The 25,349-nt window shown below is 39.6% G+C and overlaps 1 protein-coding gene across 1 annotated transcript in view; it reads right to left on the bottom strand.

Moving 5' to 3' along the window:
* LOC102183041 (glycerophosphodiester phosphodiesterase domain-containing protein 4-like) overlaps nt 1-25,349 on the bottom strand; it is a 166,024-nt gene that overhangs the window by 18,215 nt on the left and 122,460 nt on the right. Inside the window, exons 12-14 of the mRNA XM_018042671.1 lie at nt 22,857-23,078; nt 21,758-21,912; nt 14,533-14,680 (exon numbers count right to left, since the gene is read on the bottom strand). Coding sequence (XP_017898160.1) covers nt 14,533-14,680; nt 21,758-21,912; nt 22,857-23,078 — 525 coding nt within the window. The remainder of the gene's footprint in view (nt 1-14,532; nt 14,681-21,757; nt 21,913-22,856; nt 23,079-25,349) is intronic.

The following is a 25,349-nucleotide window of genomic DNA, read 5'->3' as shown; positions in this document are numbered from 1 at the left end:
TATATCTTTCCTTTTCTCTTTTGCTTTTCACCACTCTTCTTTTCACAGCTCTTTGTAAGGCCTCCCCAGACAGCCATTTTGCTTTTTTGCATTTATTTTCCATGGGGAGGGTCTTGATCCCTGTCTCCTGTACAATATCACAAACCTCCGTCCATAGTTCATCAGGCACTCTATCAGATCTAGTCCCTTAAATCTATTTCTCACTTCCATTGTATAATCATAAGGGATTTGATTTAGGTCATACCTGAATGATTTAGTGGTTTTCCCCACTTTCTTCAATTTATTTCTGAGTTTGGCAGTAAGCAGTTCATTATCTGAGCCACAGTCAGCTCCTGGTCTTGTTTTTGTTGACTGTATAGAGCTTCTCCATCTTTGGCTGCAAACAATATAATCAGTCTGATTTCGGTGTTGACCATCTGGTGATGTGCATGTGTAGAGTCTTCTCTTGTGTTGTTAGAAGAGGGTGTTTGCTATGAATAGTGCATTCTCTTGGCAAAACTCTATTAGCTTTTGCCCTGCTTCATTCTGTACCCCAAGGCCAAATTTGCCTATTACTCCAGGTGTTTCCTGACTACCTACTTTTGCATCCTAGTCCCCTACAATGAAAAGGACATCTTTTTTGGGTGTTAGTTCTAAAAGGTCTTGTAGGTCTTCATAGAATCATTCAACTTCAGCTTCTTCAGCGTTACTGGTTGGGGCATAGGCTTAGATTACTGTGACATTGAATTGTTTGCCTTGGAAACGAACAGAGATCATTCTGTCATTTTTGTCATGTTGCTTCAAATAAACATACTGAAATTACAGTTCTTAATTAACACATCCATTTCTATGGGCTCCTTGCCTGAATCACTGGTTTCACAGAGCTCCATATTCTAGGTTATCTTGCATGAGTTTTTTTATCTCCACAGCTTTCTGGTTTTTTGTTTTGGCTACACTGGATCTTCGTTGCAGCACTCAGGCTTTCTCTAGTTGCAGTGACTGTCGTACTCGGGCTTCTATGTGGAGCTTCTCCTGTTGTAGAGCACAGGCTCTAGGAGCAGGGGCTTCAGTAGCTGCAGCGCACGGGCTCAGTAGTTGTGGCACACACCCAAGCTTAGTGGTTCTGTGCAGCCTGTGGAATCTTCCCAGACCAGGGATCAAACCTGTGTCCCCTGCATTGGCAGGCAGATTCTTACCCACTGCACCACCAGGGAAGTCCTTAACTCCCTAGTTTGATTATCCCTTTTCACCTTCATTGCCTCTCCTCTAATATTACCTGATGGTACCAGGACTACCATTTTTATTCTTTCATGTGCCATTTCTAATTTATCTAAACGTTTTTCCTTGGACTTAATAACAATGATAATAGTAACAACAACATGAGCAATCATGATAATAATGAGAACAACAACTAATATTAATGAGAACTTAAAGGAGCTAAGGAAATGTCTGAAGCACTTTAAGGCTATTTTCACAGCTTATCCTCACAACAGCTCTACTAGACAGGTACATTAGAAGCTCTTAAACCATTTCCACTAAACTGAGGTTCTTAATTGCTTCTGGGAACCTGACTGATAGATGTTTTGGCCTGCTCCAGGATGCCCATAAGGTGAGCTGTACAGTCACCAAGAATCAGTTATCTTTACTACCCAAATGGCTTAGAACAGTTGTACCAGTTGTTAACAACTATGCAGTATAATTTGATTAAGATCATACCTGAATGGTCTAGTGGTTTTCCCTACTTTCTGAATTTGGTAATAAGGAGTTAATGATCTGAGCCACAGTCAGCTCCTGGTCTTGTTTTTGTTGACTGTATAGAGCTTCTCCATCTTTGGCTGCAGAGAATATAATCAATCTGATTTTGGTGTTGACCATCTGGTGATGTCCATGTGTAGAGTCTTCTCTTGTGTTGTTAGAAGAGGGTGTTTGCTATGACCAGTGCATTTTCTTGGCAAAACTCTATTAGTCTTTGCCCTGCTTCATTCCACATTCCAAGGCCAAATTTGCCTGTTACTCCAGATGTTTCCTGACTTTCTACTTTTGCATTCCAGTCCCCTATAATGAAAAGGACATCTTTTTTGGGTGTTAGTTCTAAAAGGTCTTGTAGGTCTTCATAAAACCATTCAATTTCAGTTTCTTCAGTGTTACTGGTTAGGGCATAGACTTGGATAACTGTGATATTGAATGGTTTGCCTTGGAGATAAAGAGATCATTCTGTCATTTTTGAGATTGCATCCAAGTACTGCATTTTGGACTCTTTTGTGGACCATGATGGATACTCCATTTCTTCTGAGGGATTCCTGCCCGCAGTAGTAAATATAATGGTCATCTGAGTTAAATTCACCCATTCCAGTCCATTTTAGTTCGCTGATTCCTAGAATGTCGACATTCACCCTTGCCATCTCTTGTTTGACCACTTCCAATTGGCCTTGATTCATGGACCTGACATTCCAGGTTCCTGTGCAATATTGCTCTTTACAGCATCAGATCTTATTTCTATCACCAGTCACATCCACAACTGGGTACTGTTTTTGCTTTAGCTTTATCCCTTCATTCTTTCTGGAGTTATTTCTCCACTGATCTCCAGTAGCATATTGGGCACCTAATGACCTGGGGAATTCCTCTTTTGGTATCCTATCATTTTGCCTTTTCATACTGTTCATGGGGTTCTCAAGACAAGAATACTGAAGTAGCTTGCCATTCCCTTCTCCAGTGGACCACATTCTGCCTAGATCTGATAGACAGAGTGCCTGATGAAATATGGAATGAGGTTCATGACACTGTACAGGAGATAGGGATCAAGACCATCCCCATGGAAAATAAATGCAAAAAAAGCAAAATGGCTGTCTGAGGAGGCCTTACAAAGAGCTGTGAAAAGAAGAGAAGTGAAAAGCAAAGGAGAAAAGGAAAGATATAAGCATCTGAATGCAGAGTTCCGAAGAATAGCAAGAAGAGATAAGAAAGCCTTCTTCAGTGATCAAAGCAAAGAAATAGAGGAAAACAAAAGAATGGGAAAGACTAGAGATCTCTTCAAGAAAATTAGAGATACCAAGGGAACATTTCATGCAAAGATGGGCTCGATAAAGGACAGAAATGGTATGGACCTAACAGAAGCAGAAGATATTAAGAAGAGGTGGCAAGAATACATGGAAGAACTATACAAAAAAGATCTTCACGACCCAGATAATCATGATGATGTGATCACTCATCTAGAGCCAGACATCTTGGAATGTGAAGTCAAGTGGGCCTTAGAAAGCATCACTATGAACAAAGCTAGTGGAGGTGATGGCATTCCAGTTGAGCTGTTTCAAATCCTGAAAGATGATGCTGTGAAAGTGCTGCACTTAATATGCCAGCAAATTTGGAAAACTCAGCAGTGGCCACAGGACTGGAAAAGCTCAGTTTTCATTCCAATCCTAAAGAAAGGCAATGCAAAAGAATGTTCAAACTACCGCACAATTGCACTCATCTCACATGCTAGTAAAATAATGCTCAAAATTCTCCAAGCCAGGCTTCAGCAGTACATGAACCATGAACTTTCAGATGTTCAAGCTGGTTTTAGAAAAGGCACAGGAACCACAGATCAAATTGCCAACATCCGCTGGATCATGGAAAAAGCAAGAGAGTTCCAGAAAAACATCTATTTCTGCTTTATTGACTATGCCAAAGCCTTTGACTCCATGGATCACAAGAAACTGTGGAAAATCCTGAAACAGATGGGAATACCAGACCACCTGACCTACCTCTTGAGAAATCTGTATGCAGGTCAGGAAGCAACAGTTAGAACTGGACATGGAACAACAGACTGGTTCCAAATAGGAAAAGGAGTACATCAAGGCTATATATTGTCACCCTGCTTATTTAACTTCTATGCAGAGTACATCATGAGAAACGCTGGACTGGAAGAAGCACAAGCTGGAATCAAGATTGCTGGGAGAAATATCAATATCCTCAGATATGCAGATGACACCACCCTTATGGCAGAAAGTGAAGAGGAACTAAAAAGCCTCTTGATGAAAGTGAAAGAGGAAAGCGAAAAAGTTGGCTTCAAGCTCAATATTCAGAAAATGAAGATCATGGCATCCAGTCCCATCACTTCATGGGAAATAGATGGGGAAACAGTGGTAACAGTGTCAGACTTTATTTCGGGGGGCTCCAAAATCACTGCAGATGGTGACTGCAGCCATGAAATTAAAAGATGCTTACTCCTTGGAAGAAAAGTTACGACCAACCTAGATAGCATATTCAAAAGTAGAAACGTTACTTTGCCAACAAAGGTCCGTCTAGTCAAGGCTATGGTTTTTCCAGTAGTCATGTATGGATGTGAGTTGGACTGTGAAGAAGGCTGAGTGCCGAAGAATTGATGCTTTTAAACTGTGGTGTTGGAGAAGACTCTTGAGAGTCCCTTGGACTGCAAGGAGATCCAACCAGTCCATTCTGAAGGAGATCAGCCCTGGGATTTCTTTGGAAGGAATGATGCTAAAGCTGAAACTCCAGTACTTTGGCCACCTCATGCAAAGAGCTGACTCATTGGAAAAGACTCTGATGCTGGGAGGGATTGGGGGCAGGAGGAGAAGGGGATGACAGAGGATGAGATGGCTGGATGGCATCACAGACTCGATGGACGTGAGTCTGAGTGAACTCTGGGAGATGGTGATGGACAGGGAGGCCTGGCATGCTGCGATTCACGGGGTCGCAAAGAGTCGGACACGACTGAGTGAATGAACTGAACTGAACTGAAGTGATGTAGTATAATTCAGTGTTACTAAAATCTGTAAAGTCTGAGTTTAAAAAGTATGTCATTTTCAAGGAAACTAAATCAGTGTTTTGAAAATCTTGTTGAAGACAGAAAAGATCATTAAAATAATGAGCTGCAATTGACTTAGGTGTGAGAGAAACACTAAGAGATGGGGTAGAGGAGGATTCTAAAAATCTGTATGGCTTCTTCATTCCAGTTATTTCTCCAAATGACTTCAAGTTCTTGTGTTCTAAGGAAACAAAACTTAGAAATCATAACTGGTTCATTAGGAAGTATACAGAAGCAAAAGAATACAGAATTCAATCAACTGAAACATACTCAAAGAAAAGATCTGAATCTATGTCAAAAGTTGAATGAATATTTTAAATTAAAATGTGTGAAGTATGTGTGTGTTAGATTATTTATAAAAATGATCACAACATTCCTCCCCAAATGCAGGTGTGTATGCAGTGTGACTCTGCTGTTCCTCTCTAATAAGAGGTAAAGTGTGTTTCTGTCTTGCCCCACCATGAATCCGGACTTGACCCTGTGATTATCTTTGGCCAATGGAACATTAGCAAACATCACAATGGGAGATCCTTAAAAAGGCACATGCACTGGGGTTTGCCTTTCTCACTGCTGGGAACTCAATGCCACCAGGCAAACATGTGCAAAAAAGCTGGGATATATGTATACCTATGGCTGACTCATGTTGAGGTTTGACAGACAACAGCAAAATTCTATAAAGCAACTATCCTTCAATAAAAAATAAATTAATTTTTTTTAAATGCTGGCTTCCTTGATGATGAGTAACCAAATGAAGAAAGACTGTAGTCATTCCAGGTAAGATTCAAGAAATACAGATGAGGCCATCCTTGATCACCCAGTCTAAACAAACAGGCTGAGACCAGAGAAATCACTCAATCATCATACAGAATATGACAAATATTTGTCAGTTTTAAGTCATTAAGTATTAGATAGGGTTTTTAAACATAGTAAAATATTAATAGACCATATATCATTTATCTCACAATTTCCCAATTAAAATATTTGAATTAACATACTGATAAGCGAAGAGGATTATGTTAGATAAAATTGCTTCTTTGTGGTATTTTTATTCTCAATTTACAAATAAACAAACTGAAGCCCAGACAGGTTAAATAACATTTCCAAGTTCACACAACAGGTGGTAGGTAGAGCCAAGATTTGAACTGCATATTCTAACCCAGAGTGCAGGCTGCTTAGGAAGGCCCCTGGGATACTGACCCCACCTCCCTAAACAAACTGACCTTGGGTTCTTTAAAAAATCGCAAGCTAGGTGTAGAAAGAAGTTTTTTACTTACAACTTTCACACTCTTTGAATTTTGAATCATATGAATTTATTATCAATTCAAGTATTACAATGAAAAGTTTTACTTTGTTAAGTTTTATTTAATATATCCAAAGAGACAACTTCAAACAACGACTGATTTAGGGAGACAGGATTATGGAGGGGTGTACTGCTTTCTAATTTATGTATTTTTATAATTATTGAGTTTTATATAAAAAACATGTTTACTTTGCAATCAATTTTTAAAAACAAAAATGTTAGAGAAGTTTATAGTACATACATGAAGCAGGATAGTATGGGGACAGACAAGTGGCGAGGCTTCACCTATACCAAGGGACCTGCCTTTTCGGTAGGCGGCCCTACCAAAAGCTGCCCAAAGCACCAAGGAAGAAGGGGTAAGCAGTTTTACACTGCCACCATATGGCCTCAATACAGTTCTGGCCCTATGAGACTCTGCCCTTGGTCCTGATCACCTCGCACCTGCTACTGACCCTGACCAAGTCAGAAACAAGGGCTACTGAGGCTGGAGGGATGGAGAAAGCAACCTAAAATATTTAGGTTTCTGTGCCTAAAGTTTTAACATTCAACGTAGTTAAGAGTTTGGGTTATTTTGGACTAGACAATTTGATCCTGAATTGAGACTTTTGGGTCACTAACTGGTACTTTAAAAAACTTTTGTAGGGAAGACAGAGTCTGTGTCTCTCCATGCCTAAGATACTCACCAGACACTGGTGGAGACTCCCCACAAAGAAGTGGACAGGAGAAGCCCCAGGGGTGGTCAGGTACTAGATAGGGAGGAGTGAGGGAGGTCTAGGCCAGGGGACTGTCAAGGCTGATGGACTGCTGGGGGACAACAAGGCCTGGGTGGTGGGGACACAGTTCAGGCCTGGTCCCTTGCCCTCAGGGGCTTCCTCTGACCTCTGGAGCCCTCTCCACCTTCTCAGCCAAACCCTCTGCACTGTGGGGCATCATCTACCTCCAGGGAACCCTCCACCCTTCAAGGCCCCCTCTACCCAGGGAAGTCCCTTAAGCATGAGAGAGTGGGGAGAAGAAAAGGGCGGGCAGGCTGGAAGCAGCTTCCACAGGGTCTGAGGACCAGGAAACTGCCTGGTGTTCCCCTACCCATTCAGCCCTAGGAACCTCCTGAGGCCCCATGCCCAGCCCTCTGCCCTCCAGGGCCTGGTTTCCTAGTCCCTCTGGGCACTATGAAGTCCCCCTCATCCCTCTAGGGGCCTCATCAGCCCTCTGGACCAGGCCTTCTACCCCCTAAGACCCCCGCCCCTGCCCTCCAGGGCCCTCTCTTCTCTCTGGGGCTCTTTCCTTCCTCCAGGTTAAGCCGTCCGCCCTCTGGAGCCCTCTGGGTACCCTCAGCACACCTAGGTCTGGCAGGCACAAGAAGGATGTAAGAGGAGAAGGAGTCATTCCTGAGGGAGGGGAGCATCCCTCAGGATGTGGAGGAGCAAGAACCTGTCTAGTGTTCCCCTACCTCCTCAGCCCAGGGAGTCTCCTGGTGACCCAACCTGATCCTCCACATCTCAGAATTGGAGGCACAGAATAGGCTTCCATGGCTGGGTGGAGCGGGGGACGGTCCCCACCCCTACCCAGCACCTTTTCTGGAGGCAAGGGTCCTGAATAAGGACGTTCAGTTCAGTTCAGTCGCTCAGTCGTGTCCGACTCTTTCAGGCCTCCCTGTTCATCAGCAACTCCCAGAGTTCACTCAAACTTATGTCCACGGAGTCGGTGATGCCATCCAGCCGTCTCATCCTCTGTCATCCCCTTTTCTTCCTGCCCCCAATCCCTCTCAGCATCAGAGTCTTTTCCTATGAGTCAACTCTTCCCATGAGGTGGCCAAAGTATTGGAGTTTCAGCTTTAGCATCAGTACTTCCAATGAACACGCAGGACTGATCTCCTTTAGGATGGACTGGTTGGATCTCCTTGGAGTCCAAGGGACTCTCAAGAGTCTTCTCCAACACCACAGTTCAAAAGCATCAATTCTTCAGCACTCAGCTTTCTTCACAGTCCAACTCTCACATCCATACATGACCACTGGAAAAACCATAGCCCTGACTAGACCGACCTTTGTTGGCAAAGTAATGTCTCTGCTTTTGAATATGCTATCTAGGTTGGTCATAACTTTCCTTCCAAGGAGTAAGTGTCTGTTAATTTCATGGCTGCAATCATGATCTGCAGTGATTTTGGAGCCCAAAAACATCAAGTCTGACACTGTTTCCACTGTTTCCCCATCTATTTCTCATGAAGTGATGGGACCAGAGGCCATGATCTTCGTTTTCTGAATGTTGAGCTTTAAGCTAACTTTTTCACTCTCCTCTTTCACTTTCATCAAGAGGCTTTTTAGCTCCTCTTCACTTTCTGCCATAAGGGTGGTGTCATCTGCATATCTGAGGTTATTGATATTTCTCCGGGCAATCTTGATTCCAGCTTGTGTTTCTTCCACTCCAGCGTTTCTCATGATGTACTCTGCATAGAAGTTAAATAAGCAGGGTGACATTATACAGCCTTGATGTACTCCTTTTCCTATTTGGAACCAGTCTGTTGTTCCATGTCCAGTTCTAACTGTTGCTTCCTGACCTGCATACAGGTTTCTCAAGAGGCAGGTCAGGAAGTCTGGTATCTTATCTCTCTCAGAGTTTTCCACAGTTTCTTGTGATCCACACAGTCAAAGGCTTTGGCATAGTCAATAAAGCAGAAATAGATGTTTTTCTGGAACTCTCTTGCTTTTTCCATGATCCAGCGGATGTTGGCAATTTGATCTGTGGTTCCTGTGCCTTTTCTAAAACCAGCTTGAACATCTGGAAGTTCATGGTTCATGTATTGCTGAAGCCTGAATTGGAGAATTTTGAGCATTCCTTTACTAGCGTGTAAGATGAGGATGTAGTTGGGATTGGAATGAAAACTGACCTTTTCCAGTCCTGTAGCCACTGCTGAGTTGTCCAAATTTGCGGGCATATTGAGTGCAGCACTTTCACAGCATCATCTTCAGGATTTGAAACAGCTCAACTGGAATTCCATCACCTCCACTAGCTTTGTTCATAGTGATGCTTTCTAAGGCCCACTTGACTTCACATTCCAGGATGCCTGGCTCTAGGTAAGTGATCACACCATTGTGATTATCTGGGTTATGAAGTTCTTTTTTGCACAGTTCTCCTGTGTTTTATTGCCACCTCTCCTTAATATCTTCTGCTTCTGTTAGGTCCATACCATTTCTGTCCTTTATTGAGCCCATCTTTGCATGAAATGTCCCCTTGGTATCTCTAATTTTCTTGAAGAGATCTCTAGTCTTTCCCATTCTGTTCTTTTCCTCTATTTCTTTGCATTGATTGCCAAGGAAGGCTTTCTTATCTCTCCTTGCTATTCTTTGGAACTCTGCATTCAGATGCTTATATCTTTCCTTTTCTCCTTTGCTTTTCACTTCTCTTCTTTTCACAGCTCTTTGTAAGGCCTCCTCAGACAGCCGTTTTGCTTTTTTTGCATTTCTTTTCCATGGGGATGGTCTTGATCCCTGTCTCCTGTACAATGTCACAAACCTCCGTCCATAGTTCATCAGGCACTCTATCAGATCTAGTCCCTTAAATCTATTTCTCACTTCCACTATATAATCATAAGTGATATGATTTATGTCATACCTGAATGGTCTAGTGGTTTTCCCTACTTTCTTCAATCTACCTAAATCTCACTCCAGCTATTGTGCCACTGCTTAAACCCTTCCAAACCTAAGCCCCACCCTTCACAGCCCAGGATTTTTGCCTTTTTTTTTTCCTGTTGTTGTTTCTTGGGGTTTTTTTCTTTAAGAAAAACAAATAAAAGGAATCCAGATTGGGAAAAAAGAGGTAAAACTCTCTTTCTTTGCAGATGATATGATACTAGAAAATGCATGGAAAATCCTAAAGATGCCCCCAGAAAATTACTAGAGCTAATCAATGGACATAGTAAAATGGCAGGATATAAAATTTATACACAGAAATTCCTTGCATTAATATACACTAACAATGAAAAATCAAAAAAAGAAATTAAGGAAATAATCCCATTCACCATTGTAACAAAAATAATCAAATATGTAGGAATAAACCTAACTAAAGAGACAAGAGATTTGTATGCAGAAAACTATGAGACACTGACGAAAGAACTCGAAGATGGCACAGATGAAAAGATATACCATGCTCTTAGATTAGAAGAATTAATATTGTGAAAATGACAAAAGCAATCTACAGAGTCAAAATGATCCGTATCAAATTACCAACGTATTCATCACAGAACTAGAGCATAAAAATTCACAAAAGATCCCAAATAGTGAAAATAATCTTCAGAAAGAAAAATGGAACTGGAAGAATCAACCTTTCTGACTTCAGTCTGTACTACAAACCTACAGTCATCCAGACAAAGATGGTACTGGCACAAAAACAGAAATACAGACCAAGGGAACAAGATAAAAAGGCCAGAGATAAACTCATGCAGCTGTGGGCACCTTATCTTTGACAAAAGAGGCAAGAATATACAATGAAGAAAACACAATCTCTTCAGTAAGTGGTACTGGGGAAACTGGACAGCTACATGTAACAGAAACTGGAACACCTCCTACCTAACACTATACAGAAAAATAAACTCAAAATGGATTAAAGATTTAAATACAGGGCCATAAGCTGTAAAGCTCCTAGAGGATAACATACACAGCAACTCCTTGACATAAATCACAGCAAGATCCTCTGTGAACCACCTCCTAGAATAACGGAAATAAAAACAAAAATAAACAAATGGGGGTCTAATTAAACTTAAAAGATTTTTTTAAAGCAAAGTAAACTGTATATAAAATGAAAAGAAAACCCTCAGAATGGGAGAAAATAATAGAAAATCAATCAACTGACAAAAATCTCCAAAATATACAAGCAGCTTATACAGATCAATACCAGAGAAACAAACAACCCAACTAAAAAATGAGCAGAAGACATAAACAGACATTTCTCCAAAGAAGACATACAGATGGTTAAACACATAAAAAGATGCTCAACAATGCTCATTATTAGAGAAATCCAAATCAATACTACAGTGGGGTATCACCTCACACCAGTCAGAAGGGCTATCATCAAACTATAAATGTTGGAGAGGGTGTGAAGAAAAGAAAACCCTCTCGCACTGTTGGTAGGAATGTAAATTGGTACAGGCACTATGGAGAATAGCATGTAGATTCCTTAAAAAACTAGGAATAAAACTACCACATGACCCAATAATCTCAGTACTGGGCATATAGCCTGAGGAAAACCACAATTGAAAAAGATACAGGTACCCCAATGTTCATCACAGCACTATTCACAATGATAGCACATGGAAGCAACCTAGATGTCCATCAATAGATGAATGGATAAAGAAACTGTGGTACATACATACAATGGAATATTACTCGGCCATAAAAAGGAATGGATTTGAGTCAGTTCTAATGTGTTGAATGAACTAAGGGTCTATTATACAGAGTGAAGTAAATCAGCAGAAAAACAAATACCATGTATTAATGCATATATAAATGCTGGGCTGAAAGAAGCACCAAGCTGGAATCAAGACTGCCAGAAGAAATATCAATAACCTCACATATGCAGATGACACCACCCTTATGGCAGAAAGTGAAGAGGAACTAAAGAACCTCTTGATGAAAGTGAAAGAGGAGAGTGAAAAAGTTGGCTTAAAGCTCAACATTCAGAAAACGAAAATCATGGCATCTGGTCCCATCACGTCGTGGAAAATAGATGGGGAAACAGTAACAACAGGGTCAGACTTTATTTTGGGGGGCTCCAAAATCACTGCAGAGGGTGACTGCAGCCATGAAATTAAAAGGCGCTTACTCCTTGGAAGAAAAGTTATGACCAACCTAGATAGCATATTGAAAAGCAGAAACATTACTTTGCCAACTAAGGTCCGTCTAGTCAAGGCTATGGTTTCTCCAGTGGTCATGTATGGATATGAGACTTGGACGGTGAAGAAAGCTGAGCACTGAAGAACTGATGCTTTTGAACTGTGGTGAGAGTCCCTTGGACTGCAAGGAGATCCAACCAGTCCATCCTAAAGGAGATCAGCCCTGGGTGTTCTTTGGAAGGAATGATGCTAAAGCTGAAACTCTAGTACTTGGCCACATCATGCTAAGAGTTGACTCATTGGAAAAGACTCTGATGCTGGGAGGGACTGGGGGCAGTAGGAAAAAGGGGACGACAGAGGATGAGATGGCTGGATGACATCACGGACTTGATGGACGTGAATTTGAGTGAACTCCGGGAAATGGTGATGGATAGGAAGGCCTGGCATGCTGCGATTCATGGGGTCACAAAAGTCAGACACGACTGAGCGAGTGATCTGAACTGAACTGATATATGGAATCTAGAAAGATGGTACTGATCAACCTATTTGCAGAGCAGCAATGGAGACACAGACATACCGAACAGATTTATGGGCACAGTGGGAGAAGGGGAGGAAGGGGCAAATTGAAAGAGTTGAAACATTACCATATATAAAATAGACAGCCAGTGGAATTTGCTGTATGACACAGGGAGCTCAAATCCAGTGCTCTGTGATAATCTAGAGGTCTGGGATGGGGTGAGAGGTGGGAGGGAGGTTCCAGAGGGAGGGGACATATGCATACCTATGGCTAATTCATGATGATGTATGGCAGAAACTAACACAATATTGTAAAGCTATTATCCACCATTTAAAAATAAATTAAAGTAAAAAAATAAAATATATCAGTCAGGATAGTTTAAAGCATGTTTCAGTAATAAAGCAAGACAAAAATTTCAATGAAAAAAGTCTACAACAAATTCTGGAGAGGATGTGGAGAAAAGGCAACCTTCTTGCACTGTTGTTGGGAATGTAAACTGACACAGCACTATGGAGAACAATATGGAGACTCCTTAAAAAACTAGGATAAAACTACCATATGATCCAGAAATTGCACTACAAGGCATATACCAAGTTCAAAACCTGACAAAATCATAATTCAAAAAGACACACGTACCCCAATGTTCACTGTAGCACTATTTGTAATAGCTGGGACATGGAAGCAACCTAGATGTCCATCAACAAATGAATGGATGAAGAAGTTATGTTACATACAAAACAATGGAACATTACTCAGCCATAAAATGGAATACATTTGAGTCAGTTGTAGTGAGGTGGATGAACCTAGAGCCTATTATTACTATACAGAGTGAAGTAAGTCAGAAAGGAAAAAAAAAAAAAACAAATATCATACATTAATGCATACACATGGAATCTAGAAAAATGGTACTCATGAATCTATCTGCAGGGCAGGAATAGAGGTGCAGAAATAGAGAACACATTTGTGGACACAGTGGGGGAAGGGGAGGGTGGAATGAATGAGAAAGCAGCACTTAAACATATATACTTAAAGTTGCCCTAACTCAAAAAATAATGATAATAATAATAAACATATATATTACCATTTGTAAAACAGATAACTAATGATGGGAAGTTGCTGTAAAACACAGGGTGCTCAACCCAGTGCTCTGTGATGACCTAGAGGGGTGGGGTGGGGTAGGGTGGTAGGTGAGAGGGACGTTCAAGAGGGAGGGGACATATGCATATTTATGGCTTGATTCACACTGTTGTATAAAAGAAACCAATACAACATTGCAAAGCAATTATCCTCCAATTAAAAAAAAATAACCTATCTAAGAGTGACTAAAAATGCTATGGGATCTGAGTGAGATCTCATTCAGGGGAAGGGAAAGACCTAGCTCGGAGCAATTTAAACAGTCAGTGGAGAGAAACTGTTTTGTGATGCTGACTGTCCCACTCAGTCTACATAGTCTATACCAATTAGAAAAACAGGCTCTGCAGTCATTGAGTGGTTAGGTAAGGTTCCCTCCACAAGTAATAAGTGAAGGGATTTAGCTGGGATTACAACTGAAGACTTCAGGTCCTCAATTCTCTTGCCACAGTAGTAGCAGGACAGAAGAGAAAATCAAACTAGGTGGCTGGACACTTGCTCATCTTTTCAAAAGCATTTTGCTTAGGACACACAGTGCTTACTTTGGAATCAAGTGCACTGGGTTTTCTCCCCACACCTCATGCCACTGTCATTGTTGCCGTGCCTTCAGGAAAGTGAGGCTGCAGTAACACACCTCTGGAGTCAGACTTCATTCTGAATCTTGCATCATGTGACACTTCATATTCTCCACAAGGATACTCCCAGTGGCTAACTCAGAGGTTTAAAAACTACATAATGCATGAAAGGCACATTGTAAGGATTCAATAAACAGCAGTTAGTATACCAATATTAATTTTCCCCTGAAAATCACAGAAGGATCTGGGTGAGAGAGGGAGAATGGCACATCTCCAATCTCACATAAGTCTTTTCTTAAGTAGCTACCCTGGGGAGTGCATAATGGGCAATGTCAGGGTTGGTGGGGGACAGAGACGCCTATTGGACCAGACTTGGAAGGACAATCTGGACAACCAGCTCACCATGAAGTAGGAAGGTTGAGTCATCTCATTCAGGACCTGAATGTTGTCTGTGGTCACGGAGGGAATCCTGGAGCACCAGGCCAGTGAGAAGAGCCAAGGTTCATTGACAAGATATAAGTTGATGCTGATGTTAGCTGCTCTATATTCTCTAGGGAAAATAAAAAAGAACCCACAGGAGACTCAGAGTTAATCTCACTCTCATCACCTAAGAGGGAAACAGTCACTAAATTTGAGAAAGGATGTTGCCTACATCACCAGAGGTAGGTGATAGTAGGGCAACCTATGATATGACATGCAGAATTAGCTCATATTGCAATGAGATAAAGGACTGAATTTAATACCTTTGCTACTATGCCAGCAGTAGTATTTTAGTAAATTGGCTTCCTCAAGGAAAGAAAAGTGAGGGAGGGAAGAAAGGAGGGGAGAGAGGGAGGGAGGAAGGTAGGAAAGAGAGGGGGAAAGGGAAAAAAAAGGAAAGTCCTAACAAATTCCTAATGGAACTTGTCAATTTCCATGGTATAAATACTCACAATTTGCTCCCAGAAGCTGATATGCACCAGCTCCAGTACACTATTGGGCAGCAAATGTACTTATTTCCATCAGAGCACTTACCGTTCTCTACTCTATGTGCCTTCCTATCAATCTTCTCTACTTAACTGTAAGCAAATTAAAAGCAAAGACCATGTCTTACTCAACTCTGAATATTCAGTGCATGTGTGCTAAGTCACTTTAGTCCTGTCTGTCTATGACCTTTTGGACTATAGCCCACTAGGCTCCATTGTCCATGGGATTCCCCAGACAAGAATACTGGAGTGGGTTGCCGTGCCCTCCTCCAGGGTATGTTCTCAACCCAGGGATAGAAAATGCATCTCTTAAGTCACCTGCATTGGCAGGCGAGTTCTTTACCACTAATGCCACCTGGGAACCCTCTGTATATCCAGTGGTGGTGGTGGTGGTTTACGAACCATAATACCTGCCTGTAGAAATAGTTAAATGAAGGAATTAATAAATGAATACTAATTTGGTGAATATTTAAATCTGAAATATAAAAAAACTTCACAAGCATGAGTAGGGGGGATGGTACACAGTACTTTCCAATGGCAGAATGAAATGTCAGTAAATATTTGTGTACTATCTGTAGAAACTGTAGAAGAACATCAAGTCAAGTTGTCATTAGAGATTAAATTTCTCAGAAAATACATAATGTAAGTGCCTTTGAAAGACTTTTTAACCCTGAGATGTTATAACATATTGAAAACAGCTCTGCACAAGCCTGGGGTTGAATTCCAGCACTGTCACATAATAGCGTGGCAATTTCTTAGGCTCAGTGTATAAACTGTAAATAAAAATAACCATACAGCCTTTACAGGAGTGCTTGCAATTAGTTACCCAAAATGTTAGCCTGTGTCTAAGAAAATTCTACACATCATTTAAAAATAAATGTATCATGGATCGGAAGAATCAATATAGTGAAAATGAGTATACTACCCAAAGCAATCTATAGATTCATTGCAATCCCTATTAAGCTACCAACGGTATTTTTCAATAAGCTAGAACAAATAATTTCACAATTTGTATGGAAATACAAAAAAAACTCAAATAGTGAAAGCAATCTTGAGAAAGAAGAATGGAACTGGAGGAATCAACCTGCCTGACTTCAGGCTCTACTACAAAGCCACAGTAATCAAGACAGTATGGTACAGGCACAAAGACAGAAATATAGATCAATGGAACAAAATAGAAAGCCCAGAGATAAATCCACACATCTGTGGACACCTTATCTTTGACAAAGGAGGCAAGAATATACAGTGGAGAAAAGACAATCTCTTCAACAAGTGGTGCTGGGAAAACTAGTCAACCACTTGTAAAAGAATGAAACTAGAACACTTTCTAACACCAAACACAAAAATAAACTCAAAATGAATTAAAGATCTAAACGTAAGACCAGAAACTATAAAACTCCTAGAGGAGAACATAGGCAAAACACTCTCTGACATAAATCACAGCAGGATCCTCTATGATCCACCTCCCAGAATATTGGAAATAAAAGCAAAAATAAACAAATGGGATCTAATTAAAATTAAAAGCTTCTGAACAACAAAGGAAAATATAAGCAAGGTGAAAAGACAGCCTTCAGAACAGGAGAAAATAGCAAATGAAACAACTGACAAAGAACTAATCTCAAAAATATACAAGCAACTCCTGCAGCTCAATTCCAGAAAAATAAACAACCCAATCAAAAAATGGGCCAAAGAACTAAACAGACATTTCTCCAAAGAAGACATACAGATGGCTAACAAACACATGAAAAGATGCTCAATATCACTCATTATTAGAGAAATGCAAATCAAAACCACAATAAGGTACCATTTCACGCCAGTCAGAATGGCTGTGATCCAAAAGTCACAGTAAGTGTTGGAGAGGGTGTGGAGAAAAGGGAACTCTCTTACACTGTTGGTGGGAATACAAACTGTTCTCCATAGTAGTACAGCCACTATGGAGAACAATGTGGAAATTCCTTAAGAAAGTGGAAATGGAACTGCCTTAATGACCCAGCAATCCCACTGCTGGGCATACACACTGAGGAAACCAGAACTGAAAGAGACACGTGTACCCCAATGTTCATCACAGCACTGTTTATAATAGCCAGGACATGGAAACAACCTAGATGTCCATCAGCAGATGAATGGATAAGAAAGCTGTGGTACATATACACAATGGAATATTACTCGGCCATTAAGAAGAATACATTTGAATCAGTTCTAATGAGGTGGATGAAACTGAAGCCGATTATACAGAGTGAAGTAAGCCAGAAAGAGAAACACCAATACAGTATACTAACGCATATATGGAATTTAGAAAGATGGTAATGATAACCCTGTATACGAGACAGCAAAAGAGACACAGATATATAGAACAGTCTTTTGGACTCTGTGGGAGAGGGAAAGGGTGGGATGATTTGGGAGAATGGCATTGAAACATGTATAATATCATATATTAAATGAAAAAATAATAATAATAAAATCCCATTCAAAAAAAATAAATAAATTTTTTTAAAAAGACACAAAGCAGTTCAAAGACAATTAACATAAAAAAGAAATGTCACAGAAACATTAATTATAAGAAAGCCAGTGTGGCAATATTAATAAAAGCAATTTTTAGGCAAGAATTATAACCAGAGAGAAGGGACATTTCATAATGAAAGGATGGTAATAAATCCAAGAAAATAATCTAACAATTCTAAATGTAAATACACCTTAAAAAAAGTGTTTAAAATATGAGAAGCCAAACAACCACAATAATCACAATAACAACAACAAACACAGCCAAAGGGAGAAATATAGAAATCAACAGTCAGCTGGAAATATTACATCCCCTTTTCTACAACTGACAGATGAGGCACAGGAAGCCCTTAATTTCTCTCTGACTGAAGAGGTTGCTCCCAGAAGGAAGAAGGAAGAAGTCATGGTCTAATCTCCTTGTCAACATGATATCTACATCTTTTCTAAATCGAACAATAATATTTGCTAGAAAGAGAGGTCTTTATATATAGAATATGTTCTTTAATGGATGTTCTTGGTTGATTACTTTTTATTATATATTTTGTAAATAAACACAGAATGTGGATTTATGAGGTATGGGTCCCTGGACAAGGTCACAAAAGCTATGCAAGTCTCTGGGAGTATTAAATGCAGATGTTTTATAACTCAAATGTTCTCCTTCAAAGTGAAATAACCCCATAAAAACACATTTGGAGCCTGTATCTATTACTGTGGGCCATAGGGAATGTGTCCAATAAAGGAAGAAACCTGCAAAGTTGAAATCAATGTCTCTGACCTTTCCTTGCTTTGTCTGAGCCTCCTGACTGCCTTCTGTATCTTTGAAATTAATAATAAAACTTAATAGTAAGTTCTCTGATGTGTATGAGTTTGATTTGAAACCTAATGCTTTGTGTTAACTCCACAGAAAAAGCAGGAGGAAAATGCAGTATAAAATACTTAAAAAGACTATTAACCAATTTAAATTATATATTTTGGAAATTAAACCAGCCCCTGTTGGAATCATTTGTGGTTATTTTTTCCCAGTCTGTAGGTTGTCATTTTGTATTCTTTATGGTTTCCTTTGCTGTGCAAAAGCTTTTAAGTTTGATTAGGCCACTTGATTTTCTAATAGGACTCAGGATATGACTGACCCTTCTTAAAGTCTGATGTCAGCTGATCCTATTCCCATATAACTATGGCCAAGGAATAACTTTTAAAAATTACTAGTAAAAGAATTAACACTAGGGCATCTGTCAAACCTATATTTAAACCTCAGTGTGGTCCCCCACTGACCAACTATATGTACTTTGGGGAAATAGTAACACCTAACCTCCCCAAACTTTTCCTCATTAAAGATAAGATTCCCCATTTGAAACATGGGGAGTGATGCTAATTTATAGAGCACAGCATGTAACGATGGTGATGATGAAACAACAGGTAACATTTACTGTGTTCATATATTTGCCCATCATTTTGCTCTGTGCATATATGTAGTATGTCACTTAATCTTTTAACCATTCCATCACGTTATTGTTATCCTTAATTTACAAATGAGAAAACTGATTATTAAAACTTGTCCAAAGTCACACTTGTAGCTGATGGGTAAGCCAGAATTTTAAAAAGAGCCTGTGGTTAACCAACGGAACTTGACACATAATAAAGGCTCAGTAAGTGAAAGTTATTATAATTATTTTTCAACTACTAGATTAATCTAAATTATGATTAGCAGAGAAAGAAATCACCTTGGAATCATTTTTTCTTTGATAAAAAGTAGAAATAGACATACATTCAAAACAGAGGAATAGTTGGGCAAAGAAAAATATTTTACATAGGAAAGAGAAGTAAAATATGTATAATTTTCTAATGTTGAAAAAATATATATATAATTTTATGATCAACTGCCCCATAGCCCAAGAGGCTGGAAAAGCCAGAACATGAAAAGAGGTAAATCCAATAGCCTAGCTCATGACTTGAGATACAAAAATGAATCTAGAGGAATTTCTGTAGCTCAAAGAGATTTTGGAGATAGGGAGATACATATGTATATCTGGACAAAACACATATATATGTTCAGTCTCTGAAGCATTTAGAATCATCTGAAAAGAACTTTCCAATATACAAGCTGGATTTAGAAAAGGCAGAGGAACCAGAGATCAAATTGCCAACATCTGCTGGATCACAGAAAAAGCAAAATTCCAGAAAAACATCTACTTCTGCTTTATTAATTATGTTACAGCCTTTGACTGTGTGGATCACAAAAAACTGTGGAAAATTCTTCAAGACATGGAAATACCTAACCTGCCTCCTGAGAAACTTTTATGTGGGTCAAGAAGCAACAGTTAGAACCAGACATGGAACAATGGACTGGCTTCAAATTGGGAAAGGAGTACGTCAAGACTGTATACTGTCATCCTGCTTATTTAACTTATATGCAGAGTCCATCATGCAAAATGCCAGACTGGATGAAGCACAAGCAGGAACCAAGATTGCTGAGAAAAATATCAACAACCTCAGATATTCAGATGACACCACTCCAGTGGCAGAAAATAAAGAGGAACTAAACAGCCTCTTGATGAGGGTGAAAGAGGAAAGTGAAAAAGTTAGCTTAAAACTCAACATTCAAAATACTAAGGTTATGGTATCCCATCCCATCACTTCATGACATATTGATGGGGAAAAAGTGGAAACAGGCTGACTGCAAATGGTGACTGTGGTCATGAAATTAAAAGACACTTGCTCCTTGGAAGAGAAGCTATGACAAACCTAGACAGTACATTAAAAAGTAGAGACATCATTTTGCCAACAAAGGTCTGTATAGTTAAAGCTATGGTTTTTCCAGTAGTCACATACAAATGTGAGAGTTGGACCATAAAGAAGGTTGAGTGCCAAAGAACTGATGCTTTCAAACTATGATGCTGGAGAAGGCTCTTGAGAGTCCCTTGAATGACAAGGAGATCAGACCAGTCAATCCTAAAGGAAAGTGAAAGTCACTCAGTCATGTCCGACTCTTTGTGACCCCATGACTACACAGTCCATGGAATTCACCAGGCCAGATCCCTGGAGTGGGTAGCCTTTCCCTTCTCCAGGGGATCTTCTCAACCCAGAGATCAAACCCAGGTCTCCCACATTGCAGGTGGATTCTTTACCAGATGAGCCACAAGGGAAGCCCAAGAATACTGGAGTGGGTAGCCTATCCCTTCTCCAGCGGATCTTCCCTACTCAGAAATCGAACTGGGGTCTCCTGCATTGCAGGCAGATTCTTTACCAACTGAGCTATGAGGGAAGCCCCTATCCTAAAGGAAATCAACCTGAATATTCATTGGAAGAATTGATGCTGAAGTTAAAGTTTCAATACTTTGGCCACCTGATGCACAGAGCCGACACAATGGAAAAGACACTGATGCTAGGAAAGACTGAGGGCAGTAGAACAGGGTAACAGAGGATGAGATGGCTGGATGGCATCACTGACTTAATGGACACGAGTCTGCGCAAGCACCAGGAGACAGTGAAGGACAGGGAAGCCTGGCGTGCTGCAGTCTATGGGGTCGCAAAGAGTCAGACATGACTTAACGACTGAACAACAATGACACAGGGACTAATGTAAGCAGTGACTATCAATAATTAAATCTGAAAAAGTTACCATTCTCAGGTGCTTTTAATTCTGAAAACTCTGTCTCTATGTAATTATAAATGTGGTGATGGAGAATTTCAGTTTCTTCTCATGCTTGGCTGTTTTAAGGGTTTTTCTAATAATGATTTGATTATGTTTCAAATTATATCTATGAGAAATCTGGCTATCTGGATTACAAAGTTATTTATTAGGTATTTCAATCCATCTGGTAACGGCAGAAGGAAATCAACTCAACTTTTTCAGTTCTTACTTTTCAGTGATCACTTTATATAACAACAAACACACCAAGCACATAAAAGGGTGTGCTGATGCGAGACTGAAGCATAAAGGAGAAGGGGCTGAAGAGCATGTTCCAGGAACAGAGTGTAACTTTGATAAATGTTTGTTGGCACAGAGTGAGGGAAGGATAAGAAGATGAGGACAGGGGATTCTAGAAAGATAACTACACATGGAAATCCTGATATAGGAGGAGGAACCTACGTAGCTTGGCTGGGATGCAGATTTCCTGCAAGTAAGGCAATACATGCTGAGGAAAATGTGGTCAAACACTTACCTCATCCCATTGTAGAACAAGTTCTTGTAGTCAGCGTTTATTCTAGTGATATTTTCTTTTGTGAGGCGTTCAACAGGGAGTAACCGGCCCACTTGCTGAAAACCAGGAGCTTTTTTCTTGACATACTCCCTTTCAAAATTTGGCAACCAAAAAATCTGTAAGGAGAAACAGGAAGTCTTTCAGTGGATAATCAGCTGTCTAGGCACAAACAGATCCTACCTAGAATGGGAGGAGCCCCAATCCAGCATAGGTAACAGTCTATAAGGAGCAGAGAGATTCTAGACCTTGGTGAAAGAGTCAACCTCACTAATACTGTCTATTCTTATAAAGAGGCTTTATAAGAATTCTTATAAAGGGGCTTTCACCAGGGTTGTTCTGGAGCTGAGTTTTCCCAGTTAACATCATGGAACCAAGGGTCATCCGTGTCACCACACTAGCTAAAGTAGGTATGGAAGAAAGATCAGAATCATAAACACATCCTCTGACTGATGCTAAAAATCATCTTTGTGAGAGGTCATTTCCTGCCAACAGGGAAGGCTATTATGACTCATCTGTGGAAATAGTTCTATTTGCAAAAAAAACCCACATATTTGTTTCTTTCATAGCATTCTTCCATATTCTGAGAATCTGACATTTGGAATGACTCCCCAAATGCAGAGTAGCTTCTGAAAAACATGATGAACAAATCTCTGCTCAAATAAGAACCAGATGTCCTTTCTATATTATTAATGAAAGCCAAGTCCTCAAAGTCTTAAGCATTCCATACCCAGGCCCTTTCTAACAGATATATGTTGGTGATGGTGCAGGTCACATCGTACAGCCATTAAACACATACTCCCTTTTAACAGAGGGGTGACATTTCATTTGGCTTTGAATAACAAAACGACTCAATGTTTTCCCCTACTGATACAAATTTAACGGGGTCATTCTTAGATTGCCAAATATAGCTGTATAAAATAGTCATCTTCATATTTATAGGGAGCAAAATTATTTGAGGATCCCAAGGAAGAGCTTCAAGGTAGGTCAGATTCAACTGCTATGGTCGTGGGACACATGACCCACCCACCAACCTCTACCATAAATACTGAGATAGACATACCAGATGTTGCTCGATCTGAGAGTCAAGGATTATGCTTACTACATGGCGGACATACAAAGCTCTGAGAGAATGATTTGGTGCAGGGCCATTAAGATCAAAGATCACAAACTTTTTTTCCTTCTGTGCAAGTTCCAATAATTCAGTTAGCTTTGGAATCTTCTGATTTCCTGCTCTTTCCCTGTCAGCCTTTGATAAGGGTTTCATACCAAAAAATGGTTTGATCTAAAAATACATAAGAGAAAACACTGGCTCCCATCAAAAGCATTTTCCAATTCTCCTTCTTTTAGCCCCACACCAATTACCATTTAACCCACCCATCAGGCCCTCTGTAATACTGGTCCTGAGACAAGAGTTGCCAAGAAGAGAAATTAAATGTAATCTCCATAGGTAATCATGGTATTTGGAATGATTTATTCTATATTGTAGAACCTATACTGTTGATTTATTCTATATTGTTGTATTTGCACTGAAGGTCTCCTCATGTTCTTGTCTTGAACTTCCTTTTCAATCTTTTTTTCTGTAACTCTCCTCAAAGTATTACAATTCCTTTTCAGTCACACTGGCTTCCCACACATTCTCTCACTGTTCTGGTTTTGTGTGATGGAAAGAAAGCAAGCTTTGTCTTCAGACTGAATTGGACTCAAGCCCAGTGCTGCCACTCATTTGTCTTCCTTACCATATCCACCTGTTAAAACCCTACCCTCAAACTGCAATACCCAGTTCAAATGCTACCAACTTCATGAAGTGCCCACTTAAATATTCCTAAACTAAAGAGACTTCAATGGTGTTAAACCACAGTTACCAATTTTTATGCCTTTGTATGTTTCATCCTGCCTTCTAGTCATTTGTATATATCCTAGATCAGATTCAAACCCCAGCTTCATGTACTTCTTGCTGTATAACAGTGGTAAAACTATTTAAAATTTCTAAGTTTTCATTACCCTGATATAAGATGGAGAAGGGGAGAATAATATGTGTATTTCTAGGATTATTTTGAAGATCAAAAATAATCAAATATTTACCAGGTCTAGCAGCATGTCCAGTACACAGAGAAGCGCACAGTTCATAATAGTTCCCTCACTCTGTACTGGTTCTACTGGAGGGCAACTCCCTAATGGCAGGCACTGTCATAATTTCTTTGCCATACACAGCATTTTATTTTATTCCTCAGTACATACATGTATTAGCTATATTAATATAGCTACTTTTATTGTCATTTGCCAACTTTAGATCATTTGTGTGTAAAGTCAGTGATTAAACACTGTCTCTCAGGAGAAAGACACAGTAGCTATACCATATTCCCAAGACTAAAATAATATTTTTCTCTATACAACTTTATCTTCTCTCTCCTTCCCACCCTATTTATTTTCCTTCCTTTACTTCCTAAGCAACCTGTCCTTTCTCACCTTTTTCTCAAGAAAGAATCAATCACACTGAACATTGTTCCCATGCTATACCTGAAGGCAGATTATAAGTGTGGAATTAAACCCTTCCACATCTGAGTTGAGGTCTATAATTAAAGGTCTTCTTAATCCTCAGGAAAAAACAGAAATTTGCTTTGAAATACAAGATATTGTTAGATTCTATCAGATCTAGACCAACTGATTCACTTAATTGTTAGAACTTTGTGTGGGAAAAAAAAATTGTTAAAAGAACAGGATGGGAAAGATCAAGAAAATATTTAAATAGCCCAGCTGTGCATAACTTTTTCAAAGTCCTGGAAGGGGTAAAAAAATAATAAGAAGAAGAAATGCACTATACAAGGACATTTATTTCTGAAGCCTTTAATGATAAAGTGGATGAAAAATACAGAATAGTACAACTATAAAGATTAATCAATAGAAGAGTTTAAAACTAGATTTCAGTAATCTCTAAACAGCATTATGAGGTAGATCTAATATCTGATGTAAATTGAGCCTCTTTTTTATATTGGGTTGGCCAAATTCCAGGTTTTCCATATCATAGAAATATTTTGGCCAACCCAATATATAAAATGAGTGGACTTATTCAGAAAAATAAACTGGAATAGGACAATACCAGTTTAGATTATCTCCAATATAAAGTTGAACATTTTCAAAACAATAATAAAAGACCCTTGGTTCTCTATGCCTATGCTTAGAAAAATTACAAGTAGAAGGGCCATCGAATGATCCAACGTATTATACTGGTTTAGAAGTCTGAAAATTTATAAATTCGGCCCAATGATGCCACTTAGAGGGAAACAATACAGCTCAACAGAGAATTATGAGAACTACATGGAAGTATCAATGAACAATACAGTTCTCTTGTTGATATAGGTACTTTTATTATCAATCTCACTACCATAAAAAATCAGATTGCTAAAACCAAGAAGTGGTATTTTCTATCAATCCTAGGTCCTTTTCCATGTCCTTTTCTATAAATGACATAGGAACATTCCTTTCTTCTCTATGGCATATTCTTATTGTTAGGAATCTACTTTGCAAAAAGAACCAGCAAAAGAAATGTACCACA

This window comes from Capra hircus, chromosome 29 (genome assembly GCF_001704415.2).
Source record: "Capra hircus breed San Clemente chromosome 29, ASM170441v1, whole genome shotgun sequence".
Taxonomy (NCBI): Eukaryota; Metazoa; Chordata; class Mammalia; order Artiodactyla; family Bovidae; genus Capra; species Capra hircus.
Note: the sequence above shows the minus strand (reverse complement) of the source record. Positions and strands in the feature narration are given on the sequence as shown.